Here is a 20,731-nt window from a genome sequence, read left to right as displayed (position 1 = left end):
TGGGATAAGGATAAAAAAAGGCCTTGCAGTACTGTAACATGCTTGTTACTGTCAGGAGACAAAATTCAACATGAAACATTAGCAAAGAGATAGTAATCTTTCTGTTGTTTGTCTTCTAATCAATTTTCCTTTCTCTACATACAGAATATCCGACTTGAGGGATTTCCATCTTATTTGGACTTTCCAAGATAACCGTAATTCACTTCACATCATGGAAGTGATCTGAAGTCTCTCAAGTAACACAGAACATTCTACTGATAAAAACATAACTAATATCAGATGATCAAGACTAATCAGGTCACGTACGTTTCAAAACTTCCAACCACAAAGCCAAACGTAGTATTTTCACAGCCGCACTAACAAAACCAATGCTGGCAAGAAGCACACAGCTGTTAAACTTCAAGTACATCGCAATATGATGAAGACATTTAGTGGGAATCGGGTCGAGTCCAAGACTCAGTTTCAATTTAATTTGATAATCTAAAGAGTCCTACTATGGGGTGGGGGGATAGTTCTGATTATCAAATTTAGCATCTGAGTCTTCCTACCACAAAAAATTGCTTCTGAGCAACTTTGTCTTTGCCCTGAAATTTGGCTACTGTGGGGACTACTGAAATTGCTATGTTATCTGAATAAAGTTTTTCTTCATATAATTTAATCTGCATACTTTGTATTATTTTAAGCACATTCATAGTTCTATACATTCACAGTATGCATAACTATATGGTAAGAAATACAGTGACTACACTATACTATGTCATATACGCATCAGACTACATGGTTTTGGAATCTTCTATCAAATTGTAATAGAAATTCTAAGCCTATTGTACGCCTATTTCCAAACACTTCATGTGGTTTTCTTGTTGACTTTTTACAGTATTGTTTCCAGCAGGGCAAAGCTGGCAAGTTCACAGGAACACACGTTCAGGATTGTGTCTAAGCTACTTCCCTATGAATACTGCTACTTGTTGCCAATCAGATTAACTTTTTACTGTGATGTTACTGGCAAACAGTGCTTACAAAGCTTAGATAACTCAATTCATTTCAAACACTGTTTGAAATGTGAAGAGCAATTGGACAACAAAACCATGAAACCGACCCTACAGAGTACACCAGCTCTTCAGAGTACTATCAAAATATAGAAGATGAAAGATTAAAGAGAATTTCCCCCTCACTTCAGTACTATCTCCTGTATAACTAAGAGTAACGTATCCAAAGTAGGCATGTTCTTTTATTTGGCATTGTTACCACTGAATATAATTAAAACCCTTCACATGTACACGACTCCACAGTTGCTTTAGCATCTGTCGGCAGAGTAAGACCTGGGAAGGAACCTTAGGATATTACACTGTATTTAATAAAGTTATTAGAAAACTTCCTGCATCAGAGTTTGTCTCCTTTAAAACAAAGGAACATTCTGGGATGTGTCTTAGTTAAAAAAACTAACTAGAACATTTCTGGGGAAAACCAGATGTTATATACAACAGATGCTACATAACACCCTTGGAGGAAAAAAGGGAGCATATTCAGAACAGCAAACAAACAGTTTCCAGTGAGCCTCAAAATGCTGAGAATGAGGTTACAGCTACAAGCAGATATTTAACCAGGTACATGGGTAGAATACCACCTAATAAAACCAAAACAGAAGCTAAGCTCACACCAGTTCATTCCCCGAAGGCAAATTTCCTAACTATCTAATGGATAGTAGCAAATTTGCTTGCAAGTACCAAATTCTTAGATACAGGAACTCTTTACTTATGAGACCTATTGTCCTCAATCCTCCTGTAGAAATGTTCAAGCTACAATATGAAGAAGCCTCATTTCCTAATGTAAAAAAGGCTGCACCTAGCTGGATTTAAAGATTCACTTTGTCCCATTTCCAGTCCTGACTAAAAGAAAACTTACAGGGAAGAATAAGGACAAAACAGACATGCAGGGATCCTTCCCCAGGATGTTCTCCAACAGTTTGCAACTCTGGAATTTCACAGGTCAGAGGTTGGGCAAATTCATGGAAGAAGATTCCAAGATGATGAGATATTCACCTCAAAGCGACAGGCTTTCAGCTTCAAGGAGCTCTGCAGTTTCATGTTGCATGGAGGACTACCTCCTTTTATATTAAGCCTGCCAGGTAACATCGATACCCTTTAGAAAAGGTTAATAGAAATCAGCCTTTTACTGTTACTTAACCTCTATCTTATCCAACTTCTGCCATTTCTCTTCTAGCTCAATCTGGCTGTGCTTTAGATGAAACCTTCTGACACCTTTGATCCTTGTCCAAATTTTTAATGCTTGAATTCTGTAATAGGCTTTTGAGATAAGCAGAGCAGATCTACAGACAGTATGCAAGCTGCAAGGTATCCAGACAATAACATTATGTTCTCTGCTCTTATTAGTTTCCAAATAATTGCTAAAATTCAATTTCCTTTACAACTTATTGATTATAACCAGAACCATATACAAGCAAAACTCAAAACTTGCACTCCGTATTCAGAGTTTGTATTTCTTGTGTCTCAGCCCCTGCACATTACCTTTCCGTAATTTATTTGTGCTTGTTTTATTACTCAGTCACTCAAATCCCATTCAATGTGCTACAGACAGCACTTGCCTTTGTTACAGACATAGTATCACCATGCTTTGTCATCTCCTTATTCAGATGTTCTGGAACATGTGCAAATAAGAGACAGTTTGGATTGACTGACACAGGTCAGATCAAAGTCAAATAACCAGTAGACTGATCTGCCTATTAGTTTATGACCAAGACTCAAGTAATTTGGAATCACTTCTGTACAAAGCTAATAAATCTGCACAGTCCAAACGCCATCATGCTCATTCCTCAAAATAAAATGAAAGTTCACAGACCAGCTATGCTGAATATGAAACCTGTAACAAATTAAAACAGCCTGCCCTAATCATATTCTGTTTAGTCCATCAGGTTTCTTACCATGGCTAAAGACCTCAGAACTATTGCACGTACTTCAACACAACATATGTGAACCCAGTCCTGCTCAACTACATAAAGGCTGTGCTGGACCAAGACCAAGACAGCACATAATACCCCAGTCTCAACTGAAGAGTCAGATCAATGCTTATCTATGGGTTTAAAATGGGGCCCAACACCACACCAGGGAGAAGGAGAAAATGTCTATGAAGGTTTTCCCTTTCAGGAGTTTAACCTAAACATGGAACAGATAAAAGTAATCTATATATTTTGCATACACACAGGTGCATGTGTTTATTTATATATGAATGCATGTGTATGTAGGCTGGAGTTTAATTTTTTATAGATTTTATTTTGTATATGTTCTTGCTCTGTATCACCCTTTAACAAGTAATTTGCAGAAGGTCAGGCTTAGACATAACTTCATGTGCTGCCAATAGATCAGAACTGGGATAAGTACTGCCAATCAAAGCAACAGATCAGCTGTCAACTACTGCCACCTCACCAAAGTAAGGGCACATTTCACAGTTCAAATATTGAGTTAGACTCCTACATTTCATCTATACTAGAATCTTTTCTGTTACTTCCCCTTTGCAATTGCGTCTGGTATAGCCTTTAATTATCTGACCCAACTTTTACAACGAAGTCCTCAAGTGTAAGCTGGGTACAGGCTAGCTGTCCCTACACAGAAAAACCCACTTTTAGACCAAACAAGTTCCGTATGTGCCTTAACACCGCTGGACATCTAACTTAAAAAACTAGACTTTACAGAGAAATCCGATCAGAAGCTAAATTAACAACTTCAGAAGGGAAAGGCACATACCACTCCATCTGCAATCTTCCAGTCCGCACAGCTTTCATACTTCTGCAGTTGTTTTTCAAACAGTTGTGCTATGGCTCGATGGACAAGTTCATACTGCTCCTGTGGTAGGGTAGCAGATAAAAATTAGTGCATGAGATCTTTACACAGAATGAGTGTATATTATCATATGATAAAGATTAATCTTAAAACAAACCATACCTTTGTCTGCACTGCAGAATGCCTTTGTGTCCTCATTTCCTGTATTAAATTAAATACATTGAATTCTTCAGGTATTTTCTGAAATACAGAAGGAAGTCAATTACATTGATATAACTTTGTCAGAACAGCAACACAAAAGCTGTTAGACATTCGAAAGTATGTTTAACTTTTACAGCTAAACCAATCTGTCTTCTCCACATTGCATCTATTCAACGTGGACGCCTCTCCAGAACTGGTTTTAAACATTTGATTTAGACCACATGAGAGCAGTTCAAGTAATTTGAAAATGAGACACACAACGAAAGAGTTAATATGACACTGCAATATTAATGATGCTTCATAACCTGAAAGACCCAGACTGAAGTTATCCCTGTATATCTGAAATATCAAGGTTTTAGGAGCTGCAAGATTTAGAGGAGATATTGAAAAAGCTGAATTCAAAAATCACTTTATATTGAAATATGTTAAAAATAAGAATTTTGTGATCACTTTTTTTAGATAAAAACTTGCAGTCAAAGGGAAGTAAGTTCATACTAAAGCATGAATGCAATGAAACTAAACATCCAAACTGTCAAAAAGAGTTCTGGAATGTCTTAAACATCTCACTGTTATAGAACATTTGGGAGCTCAGTCAATCACCATTATGAAATGATGGAATGCCACAAAGTTTCTTCTTTTAAGATTCCTTACCCCAGCTTTAAGCAAATTCCACGTATAATCTATGGCACAGATGGCTCCTGTTCTTCCACACCCTGCACTATGAATATAAACAGGTGTGTTAGAAATTATTTTCACTGGTTAAAAAACACACTATTAAGCTTTACTTCCAGAGTCCACATGAAAAAGTAAGTATCTAAATACCTTTCAGTTTTAGCTCACTCAACCCGACACGAGTGTCTTAAAAGGAAAAATGAATTGGCAGTGCAAAATGCAAAATGGAGCATTAAAGCTTTTAATGCAAGTATTTCACAGACAATTGGAACCGCTACCATGAAAGATGCTTCAATGCTGACACTTTTATTGCCCCTTTTGTCACATTACTTCTAGTTACCACTGCTTCAACAGCAGGGGTTTTGTCCAAGTTTAACGACAGGTATGTTAAATGGCAAACCAGAATACATTAAAGACTTCCCACATTTTTCTGTTTTAGTATCATGTCTGTATTTTCTGCTTTTTATCTTAACAGCTTAAATCTAAAAGCTACTAAAAATGACAGTGAACAATCACTTACTCTTCCTAATGAATTTCTTTATTTTACACATAAAGAGTTATAATGCATGCATATTTATTACATTATAATTATACTGTTGTAAAGAACCAACCTTCACAACTGTATTCAAGAGAAACAGGACAAAGTGAAATGGATTTCAGGGCTAAGCAAGTTTTTAATGGTTTTAGACCTCAATTGCTTCTTAAGAGTATAATCAAGCTCTAAAGAGTTAAGAAGCCCCAGCAATTTAACATTTCCTGGCTTGTAAATCTGAATTCAGTTCTTTCAACATATACACATTAAGTTTTGTTGCTTTAAAAAGTATTAAATATCATAAGCAAGAACCTTTGCTTTTGCTCAGAAGCAAAGACTTACCAACCAGAAACTACAGCCTGCTCATTAGAGACCCTTTTTTGTCATATTAGAAGGCAGACAGAAGAGTTCTTAGGTAGTGATGCACCTGCTATGTTGTCTCTCCTATTGAGAACGGAACCTTCACTCCCAGATCTGATTTGCAATGATCTTCAAAGTCTATTTTGTCCTAATGAGGGTTTAAATGTCTTAAGAACCACAAAACATTTTCCTTTTCAAAGACTAAGGGAGAATATCAATCAGAAAAGAATTAAACTGAAATAGAAGCAAAATTTCACTGTGGCATGAGTTTAAAGACAATGAAGGCTGTACAATTTTGAGCCAAGTTTTGACATGAAGAAATAGAAATATTCCTTTTTAGAAAACAAAAGTAGATAAATTCCGGTTGAGAATCAAACTAGTGCATCTCATACCAAAAGACTAGACTTCAAAGAAACATAAATTGAAAAAATAAAGATATCTGATACCTGCAATGTATGCAAATTGGTACATCTTCATGTTCCTGGTATTCTCTCATCAAGCTGATCATGTCCAGAATAGAATCAAAAGATGATGGGACATCATGGTCAGGCCAGTTAACATAATGAAATTGGTAGACACTACGAGTCTCCTAAAGGAGGGGGAGGGAGAAAGGTGAGGAGTTTCTGTGAAATAACTAGTTCTATGAACCCTCAATTTCTTGCATGATTAAGCGTGCACAAGCAAAGCCATTTACTGTATTAAAAAAAAAAACCCATATGTTATACCACTTACAAAAGCAAAAGGGAAGTTATGAAGTCGTAGTACTTTGAGTGGTGGCTAATGCATAGGAGAAAGCGCTATGGGATGCTTCATAGAAGACCCTGTCTGTAACATATGGGTTAAAGGACCCACAACTTTGCACTGTGTTAGAAGATTGTCTGTCCTTATGGTCTTAAACTTTGAAAGAGAGAAAAGACCAAATCGTTTTTCAACATAGAAGTTGGAATAATTTTGTATATTTATGAGTTTCAATTTCTTTTGCATAGAATTTGGTATGATTCTCCATTGAAAATTTTATAGAATTGACAAGACTTTCCATTATTCTGGAAAACCAGAAAGGGAACTTGGAAGGATATTACGTTACACCCCAAATATGTATTTTCCTCCACAGTTCAAGGCTACACTTAGAATTTTCAAAGTGAGATGAAAAGTCTGTAATTCACTCCCAAAGTATGTGCCCACAGAAATGGTGAAGCAAATTTGCTAAGTAAGTTTGAAGAAAGATCATTTTATCAGCTGCATAGGTTGAATATTAACATATCTTGTTAATCCTTTCAGACACATTACTCGTTAAAGGAATGCAAACTTCAGGCTCTTTGAAAAGAACAACAGCTCTAACTATAGCTTTCTTTTTATTACTTGGTTTTTATGTAGTACACAGGCATTCTATAAACATTAACTGGAACAGAATTCACAGAAGCAGCTAAACATGATTTGTATGTATAGTAGATGCAAGCAATACTAGCTGCAGTTTCTGAAGTAACCAGTTCTCATCATATTCAGCTATAAAATGTAATGTAGTTTCTGCTTCAAGGCTTTTGATACTTTTTTTCACTTCTGTTTTTAAGTGCACCGTTTCAGAAAAAAATGTTTCAGACCCCACAGTTTTTATGCAGTTCATTTCTGCTATCTAAAGTTTCATAGCACGATCAGGTATGAGCATTCAGGACATACCCAACAGAAACAAATGGATTTAGAGTTCATGAATCCTACTGCAAGCATCTAACAAGCTACTCCAGTAAAAGAATTACTCCCTCAAAATTACCTTCCTCATGATTCAACAGTTTTCCTAACTGGTGTAATACTAGTTGTTGAAACAGAACAAAGCACTATTAAACGAAACCTAACCATAAGTGAGACTAACCTGTAGTAAATAATTTCTTAATACAGGATGCCCATTAAAAAGACATTCTGTAAAACAGACCATTAACCTTCCTGGTTTTGCAGGACAGCTCTATACTCGTCTTTATTTGCTGATAGTTGTTATCAGAATAATGAGGTTACATCAAATCTGAAACTAAAATTTGCAAGAAAGGCTTAAATCATTCCTTCTTAACACTTATGTGAGAACTCAAGTGCTTTTATTTCACTGGAAATACGACAGCTTTCACAATAAACACAGTTTATTAAGTAGGTCTCATGTTTTACAGTAGTTCGTGTCTTAAGTTTTCACAATGATGAATAAATTCAACTTTGTCCAATTATCCATTTACAGTTGCCAACTTAAATAGTGTAAATTAACTGCTTTACCAGAATACTTGCCTGGTAAGCCAATTCTACATCTTGGACACTAGGATATCAAATCTTCAAGAATTCCTAAGCCTTGAGCTCACTTTTAAAAGGACATTTCTATCTCGACCCTTGAATATATTACATGCTACTCCCCCATGCAGAAGTTTTCCAAGCAAAAATAGAATGCAATTCATTTAGTCAAGAACATTCCACATTTCTTATATCTATTTCCATTCCAAAAAGATTAACTTTTTACAAGCTAGAGTGAGAAACTTTGGGAATAAAAAGAGTTACTAAATTGTTGTCATTCTGACTTTATTTTTATTTGGCAATAAAAATATATGAACAGGCATCAGAAATATCTTTTAACATTGTAAAATCCTCTTGACAGCAAATTATAGGGCAAATTCTAACAAGCACACAGACTTTACCCAAAAATAAGCTAACCAGAGAAAACAGGGTCTTTTGACAAGTTTGATTCAGTTTGTCATCATGTTTTCAGCTGGGGTAAACTGTGAAATTCTCCTAGGTCGACAGAAGCTTTCTAGTTGTTAACATATGGTATTGAAGGCCATCAAAAACTCTGGCTAACCAAGAACTTATATAAAAAGACAAAGGAAGAGTTTCACTACTCTTTTCTTTTATACTAAGCCTTTAACATCACTTGAAAACTTTATGATTTACATAGAGTCAGCATATTAAAAGGTGAAGACACTTTCATGAGTTTCCCCCACTGTATCATTTCAGAGACCTTTGAGAAACCATTAAAGTTGAGACCAGAAGTGACTATACTTACATTTTGAAATTCAAGTAATAATGTTCTAATGAAGTAATCTGTTCTTGCTTGCTCAGCTTCCTAAACATGAAAACCAGTAATGAATTGGGGGGAGAAATGTATGTCAATATGCAGCATAAAGGATAACTAAAAATACAAACTTGGCTGTCTTTAATTTACTGGTTTTGTAGCTACAATTTCTCCCCAAAATGGGCAATCAAGCATTGATTTTAAAAGAGCAACTTACCTTACTACAGAAAATACTGTGGAAGATGTTACTTTTACATAAAATAAAAATGTGAGTGCTCAAGCCAGTGTCTAGCCTGCTCCTGGAAGTATCAATAACCTCGTAAGAGTATTTCAAAGTACTTCTATTGCTTTATTTCTCCATACACTCATTTAATTTACAGATTGCCTCCCACAGCCATCCTTCTGGAACACTTCTGCGGTATAGACTTCACCCTGTTATCACCCCATCCTGTGACATCCCCTTTCATTCTCCCCCCCCCCCCCCCCCCCCCCCCACTACTTTCAATTAAGGGTGCATCCAAATGGATCATTTTAATTATCATGGTTGTGGCCAAAAAGCATAGCTTCTATGCTCACAAAATTTCAAATCTGCCTTTGGAACACCAATGACAATTTATACTGTAAACACCAAACAATATTGCCATACTTAAAACATCAGTGATATCACAATTTGAAGATGTTTTTAAAAGCTTAGCATTATAGCTTCCCACAGTGAATTTAGGAGACTGTACATATGCTTTAGAATCACAGAATGTTTGTGCCAGAAGGAACCTTAAAGCTCATCCAGTTCCAACTTCACTGCTACAGGCAGGGACACCTTTCATTAGAGTAGGTTGCTTCAAGCCCCATCCTACCTGGCCTTGAACACTGCCAGGCATGGGGCACCCACAGCTTCTCTGGGCACCCTGTGCCAGTGCCTCAGCACCCTCACAGGGAAGAATTTTTTCCTAATACCTAATCTCAGTCTCCCCTCTGTCACTTTAAAGCCATTCCCCCTTGTCCTCTCCCTACGTGCTCTTGTGGAAAGTCCCTCTTCAGATTTCTTGTAGGCCCCTTTAGGTACTGCAGGACTGTTATAAGGTCTCCCCTGAGCCTCCTCTTCTTCAGGCTGAACAAGCCCAGCTCTCTCAGCCTGTCTGTCCCTCACTTTTTGCATTCCTATCTCTACTAGGAATATACCATTTTCTATCAAGAGAACAACTGCAGCACCTTGCAGATTTAAAGGAGATAGTGCATAGCTAGCAGCAATGGAGCCAACATATACCAGTGTACCCAACAGCAATATTCAGCTGAGAAGTCAATTACAGCATACATGCAATCCCTTTTCACAAACACTTGCCAGGTATGTGACCACTGCCCAGTAGGTACTGGGCACAAAAATCCCCCATTAAAACCCAATCCCACAAAACAAGTTTTAAATCAATTTAAGGTAGGAAAAGGCTACTCAACCTTCATAGACTGAAATCTGTAAGTACATGCTTTCCTGACAAGATGAACTTGAAGTGTACTTAATTCTTAGTACACTATTTCAAAGCGGGATTAAGAATAGCTCAATAAACTGACATGCTAGCTTCTTCTGAACACCTTAAAGCACTTCAGCTAGAAAATGGCAGCAATTCCTATCCAAACCCACATAATTTTGCAGTAAGGAGAAGATAAAAACAGTTTTGAGATCAATTTGGAACAGATCAATTCCACTGTTTTAGAGTAAGTGAACAGCTAAGACCAATCATGAACTCCAGAGTAAAACGTTCACAATCAAATCACTTACGCTGAAGTTAATTTCTTCCATGTAAGTGGTCCCCTTTGTGAAATAGCAATTGCACCATTACTTCTTTTACTATCCCAGCTTTCTCTACTAAGATGACTGCAAAAACCCACCAGGGTTTCTCTTGTGTGATGCTGAGATGACAGGTGCCAAAAGAATGATTACTTTCAGTTCCTTGCTCTGCTGTGCTGGTGTAAGAGATATCCACAGTCCCTCCTCCTGCCTATTCATCTGCCAGAAATCCTTATGTGACCATTTATGAGCATATATCAAAAGTGGAAGAGGCTCTAGTAGTAATGGTCAGAGATCGGAACTCCCAATAACACTGACACAATGTGCCATGGAAACATTCAGGTTTCCACCATCTTCCTGGAATCATGGCTTACTTGACAGGTACCCCCCCGAATTCTCCAGGATAACACTGAGACCTCACAGTGATCCGCTACTTGGTTTTGACTTTAAAAGCGACAATAGAAGCAAAGGAAGTCATTTCAAATAAACCTGTATCTGTTACTAATAGAAAAAAGTTAAAAAAATTAGGAGCTCAGTTTCCATTTTCTTTATTCGTGCTTTCATAATTAACTTTAGGTAACTTAAGGAAAATAACCTGCTCCAGCATTACTCCCATTTCTCACACACATGCAGAACACACAAGTCATAACAAACAACTACATGAATGTTACTTTACTTCATGAGTATGGTACTGACATTCACAACTGCATCATGTAAAGCTAAAGAAAAGATACACAAAAGATAGCAGACCAAGGCACACAGATTCTCCACTTAAAAAAATGAAGTTTCAAAACCCTACACAGCTTAGATACACATATTGTTTTCCACTGCACTCCTTTGAGAGTCTTCCTGTAAAATTTGGGACTGAACAATTAAAAAAGCATTTGTTTTGTAATACAGTTTGTTGAACAGTTATTTTAAGTTACAAAAGCATAAATCCTTCACAACTAATTTATACAGCTTTATACTTACACAAGAAACACGAAATGGTCCAAAAGTTACAGCTGCTTCTCCATACAGAGGCCAGTAACGTTCACATTTTTTCTGTTAAAGCAAAGAACTCTAATTTAATTCACATGTAATGTGAATGGCGATTAACACAAGCAGAGCAGACCAAATGATAATCTCAAATGCCTTATTCTCTTCTCTTATCCGGTGCTTTTCCTGAACATCTGCCTACTGGTGCCTTGCTGGACTTTAAATACAGCAAAGTATTTTTGCTCTTGGATACCAATACGAAAACTAAAGACTCAGATGACCCATAAAGCCAAAAAGGGCACTTTGGAAATGAGGACATGAACTTCACGACTGCCTACACAGGCGTAAGCACACATGGCACAGAGGGACACGATAAGAGCTTATTTAGGTTTTGTGAAAGTCTGGAGTTAATAATGGACCGATTTCTCCTTTTTACTTTCTCCTCAGGTCACATGAATATAGCAGATTTGAAAGACATTGTTTTCACAGCTGCATCGATTGACAGGAAATTCAGAAGGACTCAGGATTTTGATAGTTGGCCTACATCCCACAAAGAGCAAGGCTTTTTCCATACTGACGTAACAGACCATTGATACAGTTTGGTTTACAAACATGTATGGTATGTTCCACTGACTGAGATGACACCTAAATAATAATGCAACGTTGGAAACAAGCAAAGAAAAGCAGTTGCATTCACTATTTTCTATACACACAAATAGAAGGGTAGGCATTCTCATTCAACCTGGCAGATTACATTTACAGTTACGGATTTGGCACATAGAACTTCACAGGTATCAGCACATTGCCCCACATGGGCAATGCTCATTTAGTTTTGTATTTAGTATACATACCCTTCCCATTTCGAACTCCCGACAGGCCATTACAATTATCTGAAAAGACAAAAAGATGCTTGAAGTTAGCTGGTTTTAGATCAAATAACTTCCACACTTTACTATTTGCTTTTGTCTGGGCCAAAATTGATAATTGGTTACTACTGAAGATACAAATGAAATCTGTTTTGCAAACTGCAGATGCACACCCTTTTAATAGTACCCAAGTTTTATTCCACACAAAATCTACACCACTAACACAACACTTTAAGGTTACTTGATCTGAGTGCATTGTAATCCTGTACAAACACCTTATTTATTCAGCCTGATTGTAAAGTCTAGATTTAATCATAAAAATATAGAACCATTTGCTGACTGGAAGAAATAGAGCTATATTTGCTTAAAATTACACAGCCTGCTTAAAATACATGCAAAAACACATTTAAAAAACAAGAATTAGATGTATCTGAAATAGCTTTGCCTAAGACATGAATGTGGATAGCACAGGTAAGGTATTTGTTACACGTAACGACAATTTAAGTGTCTGATAAAACACTTGGAAAATATATTCAGAAATAATTTGTTGAACATACCCAGTTTTGGCAGTACTTAAAGTTAAGTCCTGACAATAGCAGTAATTAACCCAAAATTAGAAACCCCAAAAGTAGGCTTTTTTGTTGTTTCACATGCTGCTTCTGTATCTGATTTTGTCAGCTCACTTAAGAGTTGTAAGGTCTCCTAGAGGACAGATGTAACCAAGTACCAACCTATTCATGATTTCATATTCATTCAATGAAATTGTTACTTTGAATTTACATTATTAAATTGAATAAATAACATAACGATATAAAGAATGCTATTTAAACTACAAAAGCAAGATTTGAGAAGTAAATGGACTAAACTGTCAACATTTTTATAGTAATAGCCAGCTCATGCAAAAGATACCAAATCACTGTGCTATGAAATAAGAAAGTACTCCATTTTGGTTTATAAGCAGGTACTTACAGCAACATTGTATTCCCATATCATCCTCCAGAAGTCTATTACTGTATTTGCTAATGGTCCCTGGGTAGCAACATATGCTTTTGGCCCATGTACTCCCTAGGATTGCACAAAGGAACCATTAATGCTTATAAAGAAAATTTATCTGCACTGAGTAAAAAAGGCTTGAGGTTATAACCATGTAAAATTAGGATATCTTTAATTTTTTGTTGATACAACAGGAAGTGTGAATATGAAACGAGTCCCACTCACATTAGTGGGAATTTTGCAGGTGATTTCAAGAGGGGCCCAAGATGGCAACAGCTACTGTGCTGCCAGAGACTAACAGAAAATATGAAGCTTCTGTATGTTCAATTTCAGAAAGTTCCCTTAAAGCCTGCATTTTCTTTAGTACCCAAACATTTAACGATGATAATTTGAAAATCTGCTGCTAAAAAGCATCCCCTTGAACAAATATAAGTTCCCCCTTGAAGTAATGCCACATTTCAAAACTCCAAAATTTTAACATTTATTTTATATAAAGTTTGAAGGCATTTTCATTCATCTTGTAATACTAAACATTCAGCAACTGAGATTTATAAGAACACCCCTTTCTGAATAAGCATTACTGTACAGAAGCACCATCAGGATAAGGATACAAGAAAAGCCCAAGATATTCACCCTCTGAAACAAAAGTGTAACATCTTCAGCCAAATTCTGGCTTCTCTTTAAGAATATTAGATACAATTCCATTGCCACACTCCTGCCATGAACTATAGGAAGTGCATGTTAACATAAACAATTTGTCAAACACTTCATTTATAATGCCTAAACCCAACTTCTCCTCAAGTGTTTTAGATTGGATATAAGGAGGAAAATATTTCCTGTTAGGGTAGTGAGACACTGGAATCAGCTGCCCAGGGGGGTTGCGAGTGCTCCATCCCTGGCAGTGTTCAAGGCCAGGTTGGATGAAGCCTTGGGTGGGACGGTTTAGTGTGAGGTGTCCCTGCCTATGGCACGGGGGTTGGAACTAGATGATTTTGAGGTCCTTTCCAACCCTAACTATTCTATGATTCTAAGTGTGGTATTTTCAACACTGTCAGTTGTTAATATAACAGTATCTGAATTTTCCTATGTATAAAGTTCCAGTTTGGTTGCCTGTCACTTCAAAATGAAGTTGTTTTATATTAGACTAAGATTAAAACCAAAAAAATTGTCTCAAAAATGGCATCATCTTTGCATTTTTCAGTTATAATAAAATAACATCTTCACTCACACCTTTATATTCTTATCTCAGTCTATAATATTAAAATTACACTGAGAGAAAATAAAAGCTTAAAAAGAAGTTAAGAACTGTTAAGACAGTAATACATACCTTGATAAAGTTTGCATTAATGTAGTCTGAATCTTGTGGGGGAGTTTTTAAGGTCAGTTTAACCCGGCTATGATCAACTAAAAGAAGAATTTTTTTTTAAATACAAGAATTACAACATATGCAAATCAATATGTAACAGTAAATATAATATATACAGTACATAGTATACGTATAGAAGAAATTAAGCATTAAAGAATGTTTCCCAAAGATAAGTCACAGAAGCAAGTCAGTTTATTTAATATCCCTCCCCTAACTGGAATTCCAAAAGCAACTCATCACAACGACACAAAATTCAACTGATCAGAAATAACCAAAATTATAGTTACACAATATTAACACAGACCATGATGGTCAGAATTAAAGCATAGCTACAGAAAGCAGAAAGAATTAACCACCAGTGTGTAGTTGAAGCAGCCACCAGGTCTTAAGAGTCTCTGCCACGGAGGACTCCAAGTATTTCAACACTGAAACATGCACTGGGGTTTAATGCTAAGGCACAGAATGACATCTCTGAACACAAGGTTTAGGCACTTTGCTGGGGCACTTCTTAACTAGAAGCAGCAGATTCCTTCATGTAGGAGTGTTGACATTTCAAGTTTCTGCCTTGAGCATTACTGTGTCAGGAGAAAGCTTCTTACAAAAACAGCAGATCTTTGGAGACCAAAATCCTCAGCAGTCTTAAAAAACAGCCTTTATTACTTGTTGACAGAATTAACATCTTGGAATTCTCTTTGGTGTCAAAAAAAGAAATAAAATTAATTGCATTTTTAATAAAGAACTTGATTTTTATTAAGAAGGAGCGTAGGGGGTTGGTAGGTTCACCAGTCCTTCCAGCTCTTCTTGATACCAACACTTCCTAGCTACCATATTAAAAAAAAAAAAAAAATCGGAAAAAAAAAAAATCATTCAAACTATCTGTACACTAGAGGCTGTTTTAGTTGGGATCAAAAAAAATTAGCTTTGAACGCTACAGAAACAGCATCTGCTTAAGTGATTCCTGTTACTTTCTGCTCCCAGGGTCAATTCCTCAACCACAGAACAGCTGCTAAAACTTTTATTAGAGCTAAATTCAAGAAAAAAATATAAAAGGGAGTCTATTTTAAAGAGGAAATATGGTTGGTTGGGTTTAGGGTTGTTTTTTTTTTTGTCAAAACATCACTGGTAATAGAACAGGGAACTGTGCCCACAAGTACATGTTGAGAGTTATTTCTGTACAGAAACCTTTTCCAAAAAGCTTCCAAGATACTTGCTTTGAAGACAGTGAAATTTTCTGCCAGAGCACTGATAACATACGAAAAATGTTTGTGTTACCATGTAATGCTTCCTAAAAAAGCACAAGTGTAGATTATGAGACATTTAGATCACAGATCTGAAGACAACACACTCTCACATAAAGGCCTAGAGAAACCCCTTCAAGCATATTACACCATATTACACTCATATATCTAACATAAAAGTAAGAACACTTCTAAGCATGCAACGGTGTCACAGACTTAATACTAAAAACTACTTTATAATGGCAGATCTGAAAGGGGGAGGGTGTACGTTAGATGTACGGAATAAATGCTTTACTGTAAGTGTAGTGAGGCCCTGACACAGGTTGCCCAGAGAAGCTGTAGCTGCCCCATGCCTGGCAGTGCTCAAGGCCGGGTTGGATGGGGCTTGGAGCAACCTGGTCTAGTGGAAGGTGTCCCTGCCTGTAGCAGTGAAGTTGGAACCGGATGAGCTTTAAGATTCCTTCCAACCCAAACCATTCTATGATTTTACAATCTACCAAAATGCCAGCATAGAAGAAAGAGTGTAACAACTTTTACTTTTAAGACAAGAACAACTTCCCATCTCTTTTTCCCTTTCACTCTAGTCACTGAACAGGTTTTCCTCCCAACTAAACCAAACACAAAAACCCCAATAATATTTAACAATTTTGCTGCAGTTGAACTTAGTATTACACTATTCTTCAACATATGTATATATGTACACACACACATATACACACACACACATAATTCTCCAGCAAAATAGGAACACCTGTGTCTTTCCTTCTCAGTGCAGCAGCAAGCACTATACCACCACCTTAAACAATCTAAGGCCTGTGGCTTTAAAGGGAAGTTTACTGCTGGAAGTGTTGTTTCAAGTGCTGGTAAACAGTAAAAATTCCAGCACTAGAAAAAAAGAGCATAGAGGTGTACAACAATCTGAAACACACAGTCACTGGAGTTTACTACTAAATCATACCCTGAAATTGAAAGCTAATGATGCTTAAACCATTTTCAACTTCGAATTGGTTATAAACCTCCAAACACTTCTGAGAAAGCTGAGCAGAGTGAAATGTATCTGTTGCTCATCTTCTGGGATATGAAAAATAGCATTTGTCAGACAACTACAACTGTCAGCTGTTCGTACTGAGAAGCACAGTAAGAGCTTCTGAAATACACTGCCCATGAGCTACACAAAGTGAGGTCGTAACATGCAGTCTTGTCTTACAGGTCACTGATCCATTCTAGCCACACAGTGGTGGCTTTAAAATTTAAATTCAGCTCTGACTCTTGTTTTCTGTGATTGTATCTTAAAGAAAATTTCATTTGGGCTCTACCAAAATACAAACCAAGCATAATCCAGCAGTGAAAGTTCAATGACACCACTTGCAGGATACAAACAAGCAAAAAAACCCGAACCTATTTTACCTCAAACTACAAACCTGGGTTCCTTAAGCCTCCTTAAAATTCCATCTAGAATTTACGCTGACACTTATTTTCTACCATGAATAACATGGTCCTAAGGAAAAAATACAGTTAAGCACCTAGTAAAGTTCTAGACTATTCTGAGCCAAAATGGAACCGTCATCTTGATACGGCTTGGGCCCTAGCACGCATTTTATCTTTAGGTAATAGCTCTCCTAATATATAAGTATTCACTTTGCTTTCCAAGTTAAAAATAAAAATTCTATGAAAGTTATCTTTCAGCAAATTATCTCCAATCTTGCCTGTCAGTAATGACTAAATAGTAAAATTCAGAATACATTAAGAATAACAAGCACTTTCCTTTGCCTTCTATTAACACATAAATCAGACTTACATGGCAATATATCCTTGTATCTATTCTTTTTAACATTTTCTTCTTTTTCTCCAGTGGCTGTTGGGTAGATCTTCTCTGTTCTGTATTTTGTTGATAATCTTCTTAACCTCTGAAATAGAACATTTATGTTATATTTTCAAGTCTGCAAATAACAAACATCACAAGGTATTAGCTTCACTGATGAAGTATAAGATCACCCAATAAAAACTTCTTTCTTCCTTTCACAACATTCACTATGATGACGTTTAATAATCTAATTATCCAGTACTTTCAGCTCATCACCAGTCTGCAGCCAACTTGAAGCTGGCTCTATATTTCATGAGACATGGAGCTTTGGGAAAGCCACTACAGCACCAGTATGGAATACAGACATTTTATTTAGGAAATACATTGCCCTGTAGGGAGTGACAACTGCATTAAGAATACCTGTGTTAAACAGCAAACCCTGCTCTTGCTCAGAATACCTGGAGTAAGAGCTCAGAGCAGGCTGGCTTGGGAGCAGTCATTAGCAGCCCGTACTTTGCTCTGAAGCGTGTGGCTTTCAACACTGACATCTGAACACAAAATCTCACTTTTAACAGGCATCAAACTCCTAATGCCCAAGTCCTATTGAGTTTCAAGCTCACTTAGAGAAAGAAGGTCCCTGCCTCTCAGGCACAAGGTATTTGCAATTAAGACGGTGACAGGAGGTCTGCTGGATTCACAACACATGTCTTTTCCCCACCACAGCTCCCCCACATCCATGTATTTCAAATCCTGGAAATCTGAGAGAGTCAAAACATCCAATAATAAAAACCAGTCCATGCCTTCCAGCAACCTTGGAAATAACAAGAGCAATACAGCTTGTATCATCGCACTTGTGCTAGGCCTTCACAACCTTAAAACTGAGGAGGAACAAGAGTGTGAATTCTCTTTGGAAGGAAAAATAAAATCGAAGAGGAGCCAGAAGGACTTGTTATTTTAGACTGTGTAGACATCCAGATTTAAAAAAGGAACCTGAAGAACTCAGAAGTTAATTCTGGCTTCTAGCTAAAGTAGGTGGTTGTAAAACCAGCTGTTCTATCGACACTGACATGGTGGTGGTATACAAGATGATCAGAAGGAAAACAGAACATAGCTTCCAGCAAGTTTAGGATTGCCATTGAATGGTATGCTGCACAAGCAGAAGGACAGAGGTTGTTCATGTTCCCCTCCATATTTAATGCTTGATTATCATCCTTGAAGACCCCAAAAGTTCATGACTTGCTTTCTTTTAGAGAAGGGGAAGAATGAAGGATGTTGGTTGCTAGTTGGAAATATAAATCCTGTTTTTCACTGACTTATGCAACAACATACAGGCAGAAGGGCAACATAAGACACCCTGCTTGGAAAGCCGGTTTTCTTCTTAAATTCTTCTATAACTACTGAAGCACTCATGAGACTCACTGCACACTTCAAATTTTTAAAGAAAAAGGGAAAATGAATTGGCAACTCAAGTCCTGCAGTAATTCTTCTGGCAAAAAAGAAAACAACAGAATTTAGCGTTTTTGCTGTATAAACACTGATAAAATTTGGATAGGGTGAAAACCACCACAGATTTTATATGCAAATGTAAACTGTGCATTAACTTAGTTGAATAATATGCATCTAATAATCCATAAAAATGGCATCCATCCCTGGCAGTATTCAAGGCCAGTCAAACCAGGGCCCTGGGCAACATGGTCTAGGGTGAGGTGTCCCTGCCCATGGCAGGGGGGTTGGAACTGGATGATCTTAAAGTCCCTTCCAACACAAACCGTTCTGTGATTATAAGCAAGTCAAGTACCACCGGTTTTCAGACAAATTTTCTTATCTTCTCTAAGGACTATCACAGATGAAACCACTGAATGCTAAAACCAGCAACAGAACTAGCACACAGGCTTATTTTCTCTTAAAATGCACTGCTCTTTAAAAACTTGCAGTGTTAGGCAATGAAAAAAGAGTAAACATTTGGAGGTGGGACAGTGAGTCCCTGACCACACAGGGACCCAAGTGCTAAATATATTATCTGAAAACATTGCTACAGTGAAGGACAGGAAGATTCAATTATTGAAAACACATGTGAAAAGTTACAGGAAGCTTCCACCCAGACTACCCTCATCTTTGCAACACTAAAAGCAAATTCATAACCTGTACACATAGCAAGCAAAGAAACCTGATTTGTAACATAGTATAGACAAAGAATACCACTGCACTGGGAAACACACTGTCCTATGTAACACTGCCCTTACATGTATCAAAAAATACTGCCTGTGCTAAGGCGGAGCGCAACCAAGAGTCTAGAAATAGCAAAATACGCACACCTAATTTAGCTATATCAGCTAAGAATTGCAAGACTAATAGTCTGAAATCATCTATAAGCCTCCAACTCAGAAAAACAAACAAAAAAAGGCAAAGAGAAATGATAGTTTCCAAGCACAGCCAACAATATGATTTTGTATATTGTTCCATATCGCAACCTGGTGTATGTTTTTTCCCATCATACTGATTTTTATGGGACAAACACCATAACTCTGCTTAGAAAAAGTAACAGAAAGAAGCTCAGAACAGAAAATAACCTTTAAAAACCAGGAGCAGAAACAGAAGTTATTCTGCATGAGAAAGGATTCCCTCGAGGGAGTCACACAGGGAAAAGGTTAGGTACCAAAGAGCACCCTTGGAAGATGATCCTTTTTGGTTTAGCCCATTTTTAAGGCATGCAAGAAAAAAAAAAAAACAACAACCCAACATTCTCCCAAGAACAACCTGGATCTACCCTAAGCCAAAAAGGCTGGAGTGACTAGTACCAACTTCTTTTTTCTAGAAAGTGACGCTATGAGAATTCAGCATAGCCTTCTCCCATGTGTCAGCCAATAGATGTACAATCTGCTGAACAGCCTGGAAACTAGGATAAGCACAACCAGCTCTGAGGCAAAGACTGGAAATGAAACACAGGTTGATTTTAACACACATATGTTCCTAAAATACTTTAGGATCCATGCTTTTAACGCATGTTTCTCAGCTGTTCTGAGACACCCGCAATAGAAGAAAAGTACGGTCCTGAAAGGAATCAAAAAGAGTAAGGAGTACTGTTTATAATTTGTAGCTACATAGAG

The 20,731-nt window shown here is 37.1% G+C and overlaps 1 protein-coding gene across 4 annotated transcripts in view; it reads right to left on the bottom strand.

The window, feature by feature from the left end:
* Positions 1 to 20,731, bottom strand: part of PTPN12 (protein tyrosine phosphatase non-receptor type 12) — a 73,050-nt gene that overhangs the window by 23,388 nt on the left and 28,931 nt on the right. For all 4 annotated transcript variants that reach the window (XM_065666838.1, XM_065666814.1, XM_065666823.1 and 1 more), the window contains 10 exons: positions 17,619 to 17,727; positions 14,544 to 14,620; positions 13,193 to 13,288; positions 12,209 to 12,247; positions 11,352 to 11,423; positions 8,591 to 8,650; positions 6,009 to 6,151; positions 4,650 to 4,716; positions 3,960 to 4,037; positions 3,762 to 3,860 (listed from right to left, as the gene is read on the bottom strand). In XM_065666838.1, coding sequence (XP_065522910.1) covers positions 3,762 to 3,860; positions 3,960 to 4,037; positions 4,650 to 4,716; positions 6,009 to 6,151; positions 8,591 to 8,650; positions 11,352 to 11,423; positions 12,209 to 12,247; positions 13,193 to 13,216 — 582 coding nt within the window. In that variant the 5' untranslated portion in view covers positions 13,217 to 13,288; positions 14,544 to 14,620; positions 17,619 to 17,727. The remainder of the gene's footprint in view (positions 1 to 3,761; positions 3,861 to 3,959; positions 4,038 to 4,649; positions 4,717 to 6,008; positions 6,152 to 8,590; positions 8,651 to 11,351; positions 11,424 to 12,208; positions 12,248 to 13,192; positions 13,289 to 14,543; positions 14,621 to 17,618; positions 17,728 to 20,731) is intronic.

This window comes from Lathamus discolor, chromosome 1 (genome assembly GCF_037157495.1).
Source record: "Lathamus discolor isolate bLatDis1 chromosome 1, bLatDis1.hap1, whole genome shotgun sequence".
NCBI classification, from domain to species: Eukaryota; Metazoa; Chordata; class Aves; order Psittaciformes; family Psittacidae; genus Lathamus; species Lathamus discolor.
This window is presented reverse-complemented; position numbering and strand designations above follow the sequence as displayed.